This window comes from Macaca fascicularis, chromosome 11, assembly GCF_037993035.2.
Source record: "Macaca fascicularis isolate 582-1 chromosome 11, T2T-MFA8v1.1".
NCBI lineage: Eukaryota > Metazoa > Chordata > Mammalia > Primates > Cercopithecidae > Macaca > Macaca fascicularis.
Window position 1 is genome coordinate 17,911,301 of NC_088385.1, and position 16,097 is coordinate 17,927,397.

Consider the following 16,097-nt stretch of genomic DNA (forward strand, 5'->3'; position numbering starts at 1 on the left):
CTTCTATCTGAGCCTTTTCTAAGCTGATTCAAACAGTGCCTCCAATGTACCAGTCACAGTAGTGATAGAGGCTGAAGTACAGTCTCTCTCTCCCTCTCCAAATGCCTCCATCACACACACACACACACACACACACACACACACACACACAGAGTCACAGGCACACACATTCTAAGCCTCTATCTGTATTCTCTGCGGTGACCAGCATTCTTAGAGGGTAATATGTCTCTTGAAGGTAGGGATTCAGTTCTTGGTTGGGATCCATTCAGAACATGGATCCTGTTGTTTTACAATCAGATCATTGCTGCCACCACCATCAGGGGTTTTTCATGGTTAGATGGTCCAACTCCCACATCTTATGAGCTTCAGTGGTGGTTTTCAAATGTGGTTCATAGACATCCGTGTGCTGGTGTGCTGGCCACCCCCAAAGATTTCACTGATCCACAGTATAATAAGGAAAATTAAAATAAAGCTAAAATTGTTCCATGTAAAGAACTGATTTTTTTTTACATTGTATCCTTCAAAACACTCGGATGTTAAAGCAATTTCTTTCTTTTCTGAAGTGCAAGTACAAGTAGAGCGTAGGTTTAGTTCCCCCTGTCTTTCTTTCCCTTGCCTGCACTCCTAATTGAATTATATAGGCTTTCTCCATAAAAATCAAATAAAAAAACACTGGGTCTGAAACCGAAAAGTTTAGGAGTCACTTGCTACTATAGTAGCAGGCATTTTCTTCATTGAATTATCTCAAAGCAGTAAATATTCTAATTGTGTTAATATGTAGAACGATGTTCACAGTCTTCAGCTTCTCGAGGAGTAACAATTCTGTTCCAGGTTGAAAAAAACTGCCCCATGTTTCGCAGCAAAGCACTGACTTCAGAATTCAAGACTGCTTCTTGTATATAAGCCACTTGGCTTTTTAATGTAGTTATCTCTTCTGGTGGTGGTTTTGAAACTTTTAAAGTAGCTGATATGGTTTGGATCTGTGTCTCCATCCAAATCTCATGTTCATTTGTTATCCCCAATGTTGGAGGTGGGGCCTGGTGGGAGGAGATTGGATCATGAGGTGGTTTCTCATGGTTTAACACCATCCCTCGTGGTGCTGTCATCACAATAGTGAGTTCTAGTGAGATCTGGTGCTTTTAAAGTGTGTGGCATGCCCCCCCCACCCTCAGTCATGGTCCTGCCATGTAAGATGCCTGCTCCCACTTTCCCTTCTGCCACGAGTAAAAGCTCCCTGAGGCCTCCCCAGAAGTAAATGCTGCCACGCTTCCTGCACAGCCTGCAGAGCCATGAGCCAATTAAACCTCTTTTCTTTGTAAACTACTCAGTCTCAGGTATTTCTTTATAGCATTATGAGAACGGACTAATGCAGTAGCCATGTATTCAACAAAGAATCCTATCTTCCCCAAGGTAGTATGAAGTTAAACTCAGGAAATGCTAATTTCCCTTGAATCAAATGCATTGAGAACCCCTTTCTGCTGGAACAAAAGTGACCTCTTGCACACATGCATATAGACACACAAATCCAGCCTCCGGTGTGAGAGAATTAATGAAGCCCTCACCAGGGAGTGAGTCATATATCCATGACTCCTGAAGACTGATGAGGCAGTGCTTGTTGCTTAGCAGCTGCCATCCTCTTTGAGAAGTACCATACAAGGTCACTCAATAAAGTTTCTTTATTCTTACTGAAGGAAGCCTGCACTATACATAACTGATGCAGGCAGATTACTATTAATAGCAGTTGTTTTTCAGAATGAATAAAACAGAAGGGAAAATGGTTCGACTAAGACTAATTAAGAATAATAAGATTAGGTACTAGAACACATTCAGGGAGAGTTCATTTTATGAGATCGTTTTTTCTAAGCTTCATCTTTCATTGAGATATATGGATACAGCAATAAAAAAAAATCTGTATTTTTAAAACTAAACTCCCATAAATCATTAAGATTCTCAGATAATCTCCATAAATCCTATGTAAGTAATAAAAATATAAGAGCAGAATAAGTATTCATTTGGTGGGTGAAATAATAAAGAATAATTTTTTTTTGAATCGGGTGCATTTTTAGATCCAAATATATCATCTTAAAATTAGTGTGGCTACATTTAAAAATATGTTGAAAAATTTGGATGTGAAAACTCTGACCTATTTAAAAGCAAAAACAATAATAAATAATAAATGTAGAGACATGCTAGTCTCCTAGATTAAAAGGTGGAATAACATAAATATATGAATCTTCTCAAAGTAATTTATAGTTCTAGTACAATTCCAATCAAAATCATGTCATACTATTACAGAGTTTCTAAACTTGATCTGGAAAAATCAACTGAACAGAGTAGCCAAAATAATTTTGTAAAAAGTAATAAGGAAAGACGTTCTCTACAAAGTATCAAAATGTTCTGTACAGCATACAATTAATGAAAAAGTGTGCCTCTTCTGTTTGGTGTGAAAAGCAAATCTAGAATGGTGTCCTGGTATAAACAATTCAACATATGAAAAGATTGCATTGGAAGTAGTGGAGAAAGGTAGAGAGTATTTAATAAATAATAGGAGGAAAACTGGTTAAAGATTTGGACAAAAACCTTGGGTTTTCACCTTGTACTTCTTACTAAAATAAATTTCAGAAGTATTAGTCAAATACTAAGTAAACTATAAGATCATTCTATATTCCCTTCCTTATTGTTTTCCTTCACAGCCCTTATCGCTATCTCACATATATTTGTTTGTTTATTGACTCTTCTGTTTTTCCTAGACTGTGCACTCAAAAAAGCCAAGGCCTTCTCTTGCTGTATACTGATTTATCCTTAGCACCCAGAACACTTTGACACACAGGAGGCGCTTGATAAATATTTGTAGAATGAATGAATAAAAACAATGAAAGAAGCCTTGCTCCCTTTTCAACTGAAAATCTTGGAGTGACAAAAATAAAACAAAACAAAGAAATAAAAAAAAAAACAAAACAGGAAGAGTGTTTGCCTACATTTTATACATCAACATTATTGCTACTTTTAAGATCCACAGACATCATATTTTGCTGCTGCTTCTCTCCGTAACAGACTTTAGTCAGATGTACTGGAGAGAAAAAAAGAGAGAAACGTTATTTTATTTTTCCCTAAAATCCATATTCAATAGTTTTATTTTTCTGTTACTCTTCTCAGGATGCCATTCTATTACGCACCAAATTTCCCATGTCCATTTTATCCTCTTTCTCCCATTAGAATGATACTGCATTTTTCTGATGTGACGGCAGCGTGTTGTACCCACTTCCTTTCTTTGTGGCTGAGGCTTGACCTAACTTCTTCATCTATGCGTTAAAATCCTGCAGGGTTCCAAGTACAGACAGCATGAAACACACATCTAGCCTCATAGAGGGCTTCTTTGCATGATTTGAAAAGCACTTCCAAATCAGCTAAAAGGAGTTTAAAAATGTTGCAACAGAAAATATTATTCTTTCTCTGGGGCCATAAATTTTTATTGAAGAGGAGAAGGAAACAAAATTTGACCTACCGAGGGTGGGATCATATTCCCAGATGAACCGTTTGGTCAGAAATCTCACTACAAGAGCTGTGGAAGAAAAGAGCAACATTTCAAAAAGTAATTTGTTAATTTGCTTAGCGCACCTATCTTTTTAAAGAAAGCGAAATGCTCCACACAACCCTATAAATGCTTTATATTTCCTTGGTATGTCAACCGAATAAATTTTTTATGTTTATTCAAGTAATTTTCCAATTTCATATTATGGCCTAAAAACCACTGTAATGTTTGAATGGGTTTATTGTGCATTAGTCAACAATTAGATTTGTTGCTTTAGTCACAAGGTTAAAAACAAAACAAACAAACGTATAACGTGAAAATGCTCATATATAAAATTTTTAGCAAAATGATGAATTCAGATATAAAAGGTCACAATACAGGTATCCGAAGTTTGCATATTGATAAGGATTGGCAAAGGCAAGTTTTAAATGTGATAATTTTTAGTGTAATGAAAGATCACTAGCAGGTCATTTGCATTTTTAGAAAGTAGATATTCAAAATTAAGACTCTTTATTAGAGATCTGTGAAAGCTCATCCAAAGCAGCACTGACAGAATACAGTCAGAATCAGGTTCTGGAACTACACTATGCAGTTTGCTTTCATGATCTCCTCAATCCTCACTTCATCTTTATGAGGCAGGTACTATGATAATTCCCATTTTTCAGATCAGGAAACTGAGGCACTGAGGGGTTAACTCATTTAATTAAGCTTATCTAGTTAGTTAGTGGCCTGGTAAGGATTTGAATCCAGGAAGTCTGTAACTTATCCATTGTACCAAACCGAATTTAAGTCCTACGCCATCTGGATAATATTTAACTGGAAGATGGGCTGGAGAAAAGCACTGAAATATATGGACTCTATTGTCCTTATAAATTGATGAGACATATGCCAAACATTTTCTTACACTTGTAGTATACTTGAAAACAGTGGTTTTAAATTAAAACAAAAAAAATTGGAGCGGGATGTCACAGGCACTTAAAAAATGGAATGAAAGCATTGGATCCTTTTCCTGAAAAAATATGCATACACACATTTGGCATATAATTTAGCAGGCTCATGAGCCCTCCATAGACCCCTGATGGTCTCCCTGGGATCCCACTGACCTTAATGAAAGATTCATTGTCTATCATATTTTACAGTTTTAAAATACCCATTATAATGTGTATTTTTATTTTTATTGAAATGCCCTTAATGTAGCAGCCAAAAGCTACTCCTTGAAGAAATAAAACTAGTTAGCGGAAGGTCACTGTCATTCTTTGCCTATTCTCACTTTTAGCAACAACAGAGGTATAACCTTCCTCCTGTAAAGTTTTATATGAGAGATGGCAGTGTAAACTGCATGAGGACTTCACAAAACAGAGGACAACGTGGCTTCATGACGGGAGGCTGGAGACGGAAAGTACCAATGATCTTTGTAATTACAGAGTGTGAGGCTGAATTTGAGCCAAAATATTTGCAGTGCCTAAAGTAGCAAGGCCACTGACCCCGTAATACTTCCCACAGTGACTGTACTTGTGGTTTTATCTGCAGTCTTCAGAGTCTGTCACTGTTCACTCTCTTGAGACTGAAACTTTTATTTTTACATACAGGATGCAGTAAGCAGTAAACATATTTTTTCTTTTTTACAATTAGCAACGTTAATAAACACTCAACAGCTCGCACGATTTAAAGAGTTCCATCTTTTGTTACACTAGGTAGTTGTTTTTTTTGTTTTGTTTTGTTTTGTTTTGTTTTGTTTTGTTTTGTTTTTGGAGACGGTATCTCCCTCTGTTGGCCAGGCTGGAGTGCAGTGGCGCCATCTCAGCTCACTGCAATCTCCACCTTCCGGGTTCAAGCGATTCTCCTGCCTCAGCCTCCCAAGTAGCTGGGATTACAGGCACGTGCCACCACACCCAGCGAATTTTCGTATTTTTAGTAGAGACAGGGTTTCACCATGTTGGCCAGGGTGGTCTCACCATGTTGGCCAGGGTGGTCTCAATCTCCTGACCTTGTGATCTGCCCGCCTCGGCCTTCCAAAGTGCTGGGATTACAGGCGTGAGCCACTGCGCCCGGCCAGACTATGTAGTTTTAACACTAAAGGCTGCAACCTAGAAAACTTAATTATCTGCCATCATGAAAAAATGAGCTTTATTTTTTACGTAAGTGCGGTTTACAGTTCTTCAATTCCAAAACTATTTAAATTTGAATCATTTCTCAAAATCTTTAAAAAATGTATTAGACACTCCATCGGCTTTCAAAACCAAGTATACTGAACATAATTGAATCATTTGTAAATGCCTGGATCTCAGTTAAGAACCTTGGTTAGTGCCTGTGCAGTTATGCAGCAATACTTTCTGAAGCTATAGGGTGGATGGGGCAAAACAGCTCTAGAGTGCTAGAGGTTTTGAGCATATATATGTATACGAATGTTCAAAAACTCAAAAAAGTTGGCCGGGCGCGGTGGCTCAAGCCTGTAATCCCAGCACTTTGGGAGGCCGAGACGGGGTGGATCACGAGGTCAGGAGATCGAGACCATCCTGGCTAACACGGTGAAACCCCGTCTCTACTAAAAATACAAAAAAAAAACTAGCCAGGCGAGGTGGCGGGCGCCTGTAGTCCTAGCTACTCGGGAGGCTGAGGCAGGAGAATGGCGTGAACCCGGGAGGCGGAGCTTGCAGTGAGCTGAGATCCGGCCACTGCACTTCAGCCTGGGCGACAGAGCGAGACTCCGTCTTAAAAAAAAAAAAAAAAAAAAAAAAAAAAAAAAAAACCTCAAAAAAGTTATATATATTGACTATTCTATATCAATATATTCACAACAGTTGTATAACTTATTACATTTAAATAATAAATATATTCAAAATAGTTATATAATTTATTAAATTTAAATAATAAAATTTAATCCCAGTTAATTTATTGTTTATACAATAGATATTAAAATGTATTAAATTTTAATAAATTTCTAAATTATTAATAAATTAATAATCTAATTTAACTATAATTAATGAAAACAGGTACTATAAAGATTGATCTAATTTCCTTTTGACTCCCTACCCTCTCCATCCCGACTATCTTGAGCAAAGTTTGTCTTTGGAAGTAAAATGGTGGTACTGATTTTTACTGCTACCGGAATTCTGATTTAAGGCCTTGTTGCTCCAGAAGTTTTAAGGTTTGACATATTTGATTACTAGTTACTCTTGAGTCTCTGCCTTCTGAAATATTTTATTTTCTTCCCATTGCCTTGACAACCCATACCTTTCCATTAAACAAGCCAAACATGTCCAATGGCTAATGTAGGGAAGACTGTTTTCCTCCTTTTGCCTAATTTACAACCTACTTGGCTAATTCTTCATCATCTGTGGTTCCATTTTAGTATTACTGGTACTATGAATTTTATGATTATTAATGAAAGTTGGTTTCTAACAAAATGGAAAATTTGGTAACAAAAGTTCAATCAAATATTTTTAAAAGCCACTTAATGTAATAATTCAGTGGCATGCTATTCCATATATAAGTAAGAGCTAAAGGTAAATCCATTACATTAAAATAGTCATGTTATTTCTAAAAATTAGCCAATCTATGCTGTTTACTTGAAATAATTCCTGACAACATTATCGAGAAGAAGCAGGCATCAGAAGTGCCAGATTTAGTGTCAGAATAATATTTTAAAATGAAAATTAATTAGGTATGATCTGTACAGTAAATCAGCTTCAGCAAGAAATCAACTCTTCAAGGTAAATGTAAACTAACACACATGCTATTCCTTATTTAAGAGTCATATTCAAGAGGGATTCAGGTAAGACTTTCAAATGTTACCTTTCAGTATCATACTTGAAAAATATGTCATTACTTTTCTTTATAGAATTCAGGAAGTAACTTGATTGACAATGTATATAATGCAATTTTTTAAAAGATACTTAAGCATATGTAACCTCCTATGCAATTGTGATTGTTCTTTTCTATAGGTCTCCAGGCATAGAGCTATTGCCATATAACAAATCCACCCCCAAAACTCTGTAGCATACCACAATAAGTATTTATTATGGAAAAATATTGGAAAACTTGTCCAGCTGGAAAAAGCATTATGTATTTATGGGACTGTGGTGAGTTGATTGCATTGGAAAAATATAACTAAAAGAGTTTAAAATGGCCAGGACAGATTTTTTTTAGGTTAGGAAAAGAATTTCTGCTCCAATTAAAAGTGCTTCAAGGAATACTACTCATCACCTTCACATCATGAATACCTTTTGAATTTTGTCTATGATCCTGGTAACACACCCCATGAAGACTCTTGATTTAATATACACTCTACAACAGTACAACATTCATATAATAATGAAAACTTACTAGGGATGTATATTAAGTGATTTATATCATTTTCATTTGTAACCTGTAGTGCCTTCACAAAAAATACATACTTTTAAGTTGTAGAATCAAGTAACTTTAAAATACTTTTTAAGGGATTTCTACAGGAGTTTGCCAACTTTGGGATAATTCCGTCACAAAGAGTTTCAAATATTTTTGAAAAACAAAAATTTGTGTTATATAAAGAGAAGGCAAATGCGGATAATACTAGCACAACGTTAGTCCATTATAGGTTGTGATATGTATATTTATCACTTGTTATCTGAACTATTTTTCCCACGTTGATTTATAATCAAAAAGTTAGAAATGTTAAAGCTTAAAAACTACATGAATAAACTATAATAAACTTACATAGTATCCTAAGTATGAAACTTTTCAAAGTTGGGATGCCTCCAGGAGATAGAGTAGCTCTCTTCATTTCTCTTCCATTTTCATTTCATTATAGTACTTACAGCATAACTACTTGACCTTATCTTGACCAGCAAAAACCAGGAGGCAATGATATACATTACCAAGTCCACAAGGGTTGTAAAATCAACACTAAATTGTTTTCAGTTTGATTTTTATGATCTACAGTTAAAATGTCATAATAAATAAAGCAAGTGTTTAAAAAATAATGGAAGAGAGAAGAATGAGAGGATTCAATGCAATGTGGGAACTGTTTTCTCATTTCATTAAGCATGACCTCAATTTAAATAATATTATAAAAATTATAATGGAAAAAGTTTGAAGTATATGCAGTAGTGTTGTTATTATTCATCTTCAGTTAGCGTGTGCTCTATTAGGTTAGGCATTATGGTAAATATTTACACATGTATCTTTACTCTTCACTTCCTTATAGTATAGAATATATGGACATGGACATGAATATGATGTATGTATATTGATGAAGAAACTGAAGCTCAAATTGTTTACATTTCTTCCTACAATGTGGGCTTACTCTTTCCTGGCCTCAGGATCTACACTCTTTTTACAGATGAGGACTTTGCTACCAGGGAGCTTAAGAGTCTTACTGGGGTATTCCTCTATTGTCTAAACCCTTAATCTGAAAAATTCCATGGAGAATGTTGTATATGCCTTATACATATACATAGATTTTTACACATACAAACATTCTTCCATTTGAAAAAAATGCATAATCTAGTCTCAATCTTCTTTTGTTACAAAAGAAAAGACTAAAAACCCTGGTGAAAATGAAACCTGAAATGTCTATTAAAATCTGATATTTTAGACATAAACTTCTGAACATTTATTATCCTCTTTTATTGCCTCGGTTTGGAGCACCAACACTAGTCCCTTAATTCTAACAAACATGGTGTGCTAACACACACACAACATAATTATCCTCATGATACCATTTTGCTTCACCATCTTAATTTACTTGACTGTACATTTCTTACAGGGTTTATTGCTATTATTTTAAATATAGTGCAGGGATCATTACATATTTGGAATGTTCCATAAATACTTACAAGTCAATGTTAGTTTAGCTTAGCGCCCTTAAAAGCCCAAATGAACTAATAGCTTGTCAGTATTTTAAGCAGGTAACCCAGACTGGAATTAAGTCAAAGAAAGGGGAACAGAAACACATATTTAAAATGTACTAACTCATATCCAGATAGCATCTCTACCTGTGGTATCTAATGAAGCATCCCATCCCCTCCTCTTTAAAGTCTTCCCTGGCCTTCCCAAGCCATTAATCACTCATATGTGGCATGAAATACCTTGTAAACATTTATTTATATTCTTGTATGTCTTAGAAATGGTGAATGATCTGAAGTCACAGATTAAGCCTTGTTCATCTTTATGTCCCATGGCTGGCACGGCACTTGATACATATGTGCCCAATAGGTATTTGAGAACTGAATGAGAGAAAACAAGGAACATTTCTTTAAGCTATGTGTCTCACTATTGCTATTGTGCTTGGCTCTGTACTCTATTATGTTTTTGTCACTTGAAAGACATGTTCTTTAAAGTGGGACTTTCATTTTTTAAAAATATATTGACCACGTCTCTGGTCAGATGTCCATCTGGTCAACCTACTTTGCACACCTGATTGAGAAAGGCAAGACCCAGCACTCTTACTCTCCTAGGCCAGAGTGGAACTGCTACCCCTGACCTCACACCACTATCAGCCCTAAATTTAACACAAACCCTTAAGTGGTCAAAAGGCTTCAGAGAAGTAAAAATGAGTGTGACTCACAAAAACAGGAAGACTCTACCCTAGATTTGCGGAGATAGTTTCTTATAGAATGAATTAATTTTGTAGAACTAAGTATCCATTTATTAATCATGTAGTTGTTGGATTAAAGTGTATATGCTTTTAGAAAATGCCATTAGGTAAGTTTTAGCTAATAATAAAAAAAAATACACTAAAAAAAATAAAAACACTACTGGGATGTCTCGAAGCTTAAATATCAAAAGGGGGCTTAAGTATATATTAAATACTGACTATATGCTGATTTTAATTCATAAAAACTCTTAAAAGTAGAAATTAATGTTCCCACTTTATGTATAAGAAATCTAACCAGAAAAGTGAATAAATTGTCTAATTTACAAAGCGTTTAAGTGATAAAACTGATATGAACCCAACTTTGTTTACCTTAAAACCCATACTTTTTCCAATATACAGTACTTCCCACTATATTTTAATATTTCTATGTATATGATATAATTCTACATGCTTGATTTTTTTTAATGTAAGCATCATCTTATGGAGAAGCATGCTTTGAAAAGGGAATATTTTGTTCGTGATTAGATTTATTCTTCCTTAGTAGAGAAAATATCTATGACCAGAAACCATGGCAACACAGAAAGAGAATGTGAATTTCGAGAAGCAAGAAGAAAACTTTTAGATAAATAAGATTTTTGTTTTTCTCTTGAAAACATCTTTAAGAATGCTGCAGATGAGGAAAACAAGTATCTGAAGATGTAGGCGATGAAGCAGTATGCGAAAAGCAAATTTTTTTTATGAGTTTCCTCAGTCATTAACAATAAAAGTTAGCATACCAGAAACCATTTTAGGCAGTGAGGAAGTCAGCAAAGAAAATAAGATACAGTTTCTATTCATAAAGCATTGAAAGTTTGCACCTTTGCATGTCCCAGGAAAAATATAAAGATATGTGGCTAATTTTGAATATTATCCAATTGAAGTCCTGTTATGACACCTATTCTTATTGCAAGGACTGAGTAAAAGGGAGGCCAGACTGAGGTGAGCTGGATTCACTTGAGTGCCTCACAGGGAGCAAACTTGTGTTTTCCAGAAAAACTTTAGTAGATGAAATAGGAGTAATGTGTATGGTGTGTCAGCCTTATAATGGCTTGTCTTCCAGCTTAATGACAACAACGCAGTGGGTCTCCCTAAATAAGAGGCAATTCAGCTCCTTCTTCTTCCCTCCCTCACCTGCACCTCGAGCAACCTCCTGTCAAATCAAGCCTCCAAATCGAATTTTCCAATTCCTTGTCCCCTGGGTCCAACACTTTTGGTTCTTCATACCTTGTTCCTGGGTCTTTCTTCTATCACCAACCCTCAAGTGTATGTTCTTTTTTACAGCAGTCCTTCCTCTCTTTTCTGTGACTGTTCTGGTCTCCTCCAAGAAACATGGGTCATTGTGCCTCAGATGGAGGTGTGAAGCATGAGATCCCAGCACTGAGTGAGTCCCGGCCTAGAAGGCCACCTGGGGACCATGGCAGCTAATTGAAGCTTCACTTTCACAGCTGTTGGTGATGGCTGAGACCAAGATTATGCCAGTTTGGAATATTGGACCCCTTAGTCAAAGGAGATGAAAAACTATTTCTGAAGTGAGGAGCTGTTCTGGAAGGCAATGGAAATGAGTTGGATTGGAAATAAGATGCCAAAAAAAAAAAAAAAACCTCAGAAAATTGTGTGATTTGAAATGTTAGATCTTTTAAAAAAAGGGGCTCAGAGCAAAGATGTGTACACAAGAACTAGATTTCAGATACATTTGCTGATAATTGAATGCAATAATTTTTCAAATGCTTATCCATTTTGATCTCCTATGAAATCTATCTTTCTCCACATATGTGACTTTCACACACATTCATTTAGTCAATAAATATTTATTGACCACTTTGCAAAGCACCAAAGAAAGCAAGACTGAGAGGATGCCTAGGCACAATATTAGAAATGACTTTATATTAAAGCTAAGCCATAAGCTGAGTCTTAGAAGACTGACGCTCACTATTTTAGGAAGAGCATTTCAAGCAGAGAGAAAGTCCCAAAACACAAGAGAACTAGTTCAGTTAGGAATCACACATGGTTCAGGGTGGAAAGAGTGGCATGTAGGGGGAGCTATGTTGGTGGGGGGTTCAGGTTGTGACATTCTTTAGAGCCCAGACTATGAAGGAGCTCCTAGGTCACATGAAGTAGCTTGGATTTTACTCTGAAGTTTTTGAGCATACAGGGGTTCTGAGTAGGAGAATGGCTCGATTTGATCTGGTCATCTTGGGGACTGTTCATTGATTAGAGGTGGACAGTGAGGGAGAGGGATTAGTGCAAAGACTCCATATGAAATGAAAGTCTGGGGGTAGCATTATTCTTTGAGAATATAATCGGGAATATAATGGGGAAACAAATTAAAAATGATGTTGGACTTGAACATGTTGAATATAAGACATTAATGAAAACATCATGTAGAGAATTACCATCCATCCATTCGTCCATCCTTTATCCTGCCATTCATCTGCCTATTTATCATACATACACAATTACTGAATGTTTATCAGGCCCCAGGTACTGTGCTAGGCACTGTCCCATAAGCAGTGGACATCAAAGCCTGAAGCTGGAGGGAGTGATCCTTGCCAGAGTGCCACCTTCTGGTGGGTGGTGGCATGCAGTGGGCGTGGTTAACATGGTCCAGGTAGACAGTTTAAGTAGAAGACGACTTAACTTAGAATTCTATTTTCAGATTCATCTCATGGTGGCATCTCTTGCTTTTTATGTTCTCCTCCACCTAAACTCCTCAGATGTTTTAGCCAAACTAAAAAAGTTAACAGATCAAGCCAGGGGACAAATATCTCTTCATATAGTGATTGTTTCTGAAGGAACCCTCTCCCTTACCCCTTATTTCACCTGTCCCCTTTTTCTATTCCCTGTGAAGGTCAAAATAAATTGACATTGAAAAAAACAACCATTTGGCTTTATAAAAAATAAAATTGAGCAATTTAATGGAAATTTAAAATGAATGCTATATAAAATGCATGCTTTATAATGCCAGAAGTTAAAATGAGAAGTAAATTAGTTCCAGATGGGGGTCTAGGGATTGCTTTTAAATTACTGTGTTTGCTTAAGCCTGAAAATTTTGACTACTCTTGCATTCTCACAAAAATATCACTGAGAACACATCAGTTCTCTGTATAAATCATTTCTTAAGGCTAAGTGGTGTAATCTCCAAGAATTATTAGGGAAACACTTTTGTTTTTGAAAATCTAGCCTGGGAGTCTAGCTTCAGTGCACCTCAAGTTCTGAAAATTGGCTTTTATTTTTTAAACTCGGAAATGGTAAGGTAAAGGTTAATCTGGTCCTGGTAATTTGGTTTTGGGCTGACACACGATGAGAGGAAAAATGGCAGAATCATTGCTTTTAATTCCTAACAAGTTTGAAAAGCAGTGGTGATATTGGAATGCTTAAAAATAATGCAAAATCAAGAAGAATGTTAGTTTTCTATAGAAAATTAACCTGTATGATTAAATGATAATATTTTCTTGAATAATTTAAATTGAAAGTAAAAACAAGAGAAAATAAATTTGGAATACGGTAATCAACTGATTTGGTTTTATCTTTTTGTTTGTGTCTTGATGGTTAATAAATCAAAAGGGTTTTGTGTCCAAGATTTCAAAGCAATTTTATATAAGTTGAAAATTTTTATTTATGTTAATTTAAAAAGCGATGGTTAATAAATAAATTACTAAATTTCCCAAGGCAGTGTTTTCAATTTAATAACTTATATTTCATTCCAAACCATCATGTTTAAACAGAATTATTTGTAAGGTATTAAGCATTTTGTTAAGTTGTCAAGGGATTTGGATATAAAATTGAGATTTTTAATTTTTACTTTTTCTTGGAAAAAGAAATACATATGATGTTAGTGCCTAAATTTTTTTCCTACACTTATGTTACTAGGGCACATAAGAAATTGACAACTGAAAACATTTGGACTTTAATGTGGACATAAAAGTGACTCAGAGTGACTAAGTATCCCAGAGAAGCAGAGGAGTATCTGGCATAATCCTCACTGGATGACCTCCTTATACGGATCCAAGGATCTTACAAGTTACTCTCTTCATCATGTCCTTTTCTTTAGACTGATCTGGGTTCCTGTTCAGATGGACACATACAGTTCATTTGCAGTTCCTAAATAGGCTGTGCCTATGGATTCTAGTCCAGGGGGAAAACCTCGAACAGTAGGGTGTCTCCATTTGCAGCCCAAACACCACTCCCATGACTACCTTTATACCCCATAAGAAGACAGGAAGCCTTAAACATATGGAGAACCAGGGCCTGGTGAAATAAGGGTGTGAGTGGAAGGAATTATGGGTGTTTGAGCTGGAAAAGCACCCCAATTCTGAAAAGCTTATAAGCCAGCCTAAGAAATTTCCAATTATGTTTAGGATGCTGGCAAGCCATTAACGTATTATAAACCAAAATATGACATGAACATATTTTTGTTTTATAAAGGTCACAGCTGTTTCAATGCCAAGATGAACTAGGAGGATGAAGGTAATCATGGACACAAAAGGCCTAGTTAGGAGTCATTTCCAGTACTACAAAGGGAAAGAAAGTAGCACTGAAAGGTTTCCCTTTCACTCCCACCATTAGTAAATGTGTCTAATAATAATTGGAAATATACAGTATGTGACCTATTCAGACTGGCTTCTTTTACTTTGCAATGCACATTTAAGGTTCATCCATGCCATTGCCTGGATTGATCACTTATTTCCTTTCATTGCTGAATATTCTATTGTATGGATATACCACAGTTTGCTTACCCAGTAACTAAATGAAGAACATCTTTGTTGCTCCCAGTTTTTGGCAATTATGTTTTGGCAATAAAGATGTGCATGCAGGTAACTGTGTAGACATAAGTCATCAAGTCAGTTGGGCAAATATTTAGATGCATGATGGCTGGATTATGGTAAGACTTTGTTTAGCTTTGTAAGAAACTGCGAAACTCTTTTAAAACTGCCTGTACCACTTTGCATTCCCACCAGTAACGAATGAGAGCCCCTGTTGTTCTACATCCTTCTCAGCATTAGAATATCGCTTTGTCAGGTTTTTGGCTTTGGATTTTAGCCATTCTAATAGGTGTATTGGTATCTTGTTGTTTTAACTTGTAAGTCTCTAATTACACATGATACTGGGAATATTTTCATGTGATATTTTTGCTATCCATATATCTTGTTTGATGGGGTGTCTGTTAGATCTTTTGCCCATATTTTATAAATGAGACTTGATTTTTTAGAGCAATTTTATGTTCACAGCAAAATTGAGCAGAAAGCACACAGAGTTTCCACATACTCCCTGCCCTACCCACCCCTCTCCCCGCCACACACAGCCTCCCCCATTATTCATATCCCATACTAGTGTGGTAACTTTTTTTTTTTTTTTAACAGTTGATGAATCTACATTGATACATTATTACTACTAAAAGTCTATAGCTTTTGCTATGGTTCACTCTTGGGGTTGTATATTCTGTGGGTTTTGATATGTGTGTGTGTGTGTGTGTGTGTATGTGTGCGTGTATATATATATATATTATATATATATATATAATGACATGCAACTACTATTATAGTATCATACAGAATAGTTTCACTGTCTAAAAGTCCTCTGTGTTCTGCCTATTCATCCCTCTCTTTCCCCTAAATCTTAACAACCTCTGATCTTTTTACTGTCTCCATAGTGCTGCCTTTTCCAGAATGTCATATAGTTGGATCATGTAGTGTGAAGCCTTTTCAGATTGCCTTCTTTCACTTAGAAATATGCATTTAAGTTTCCTCCATGTTTTTTCATGGCTTGATAGCTCCTTTCTGTTTAGTGCTGAATAACATTCCATTGTTTGATGTACCACAGTTTATTTATCTATTCATTTACTGAAGAATATCTTAGTTGCTTCCAAGATTGGCAATTATGAATAAAAGTTCTACAAATATCCATGGGCAGGTTTTTGCAGGGATATACATTTTCAGACTATTTGGGTAA

At 35.9% G+C, this 16,097-nt stretch overlaps 1 protein-coding gene across 5 annotated transcripts in view; it reads right to left on the minus strand.

Moving 5' to 3' along the window:
* RERG (RAS like estrogen regulated growth inhibitor) overlaps window positions 1–16,097 on the minus strand; it is a 113,768-nt gene that overhangs the window by 9,747 nt on the left and 87,924 nt on the right. For 2 of the 5 annotated variants that reach the window (XM_005570241.4, XM_074006322.1), the window contains one exon: window positions 3,506–3,562. The exons of 1 other annotated variant lie outside the window; for it this stretch is intronic. In XM_005570241.4, the coding sequence (XP_005570298.1) occupies window positions 3,506–3,562 (57 nt within the window). Of the gene's footprint in view, window positions 1–2,978; window positions 3,072–3,176; window positions 3,318–3,505; window positions 3,563–16,097 lie in introns of those variants that run through there. 2 more of the 5 variants (XM_074006323.1, XM_074006324.1) reach the window with 2 other exon arrangements.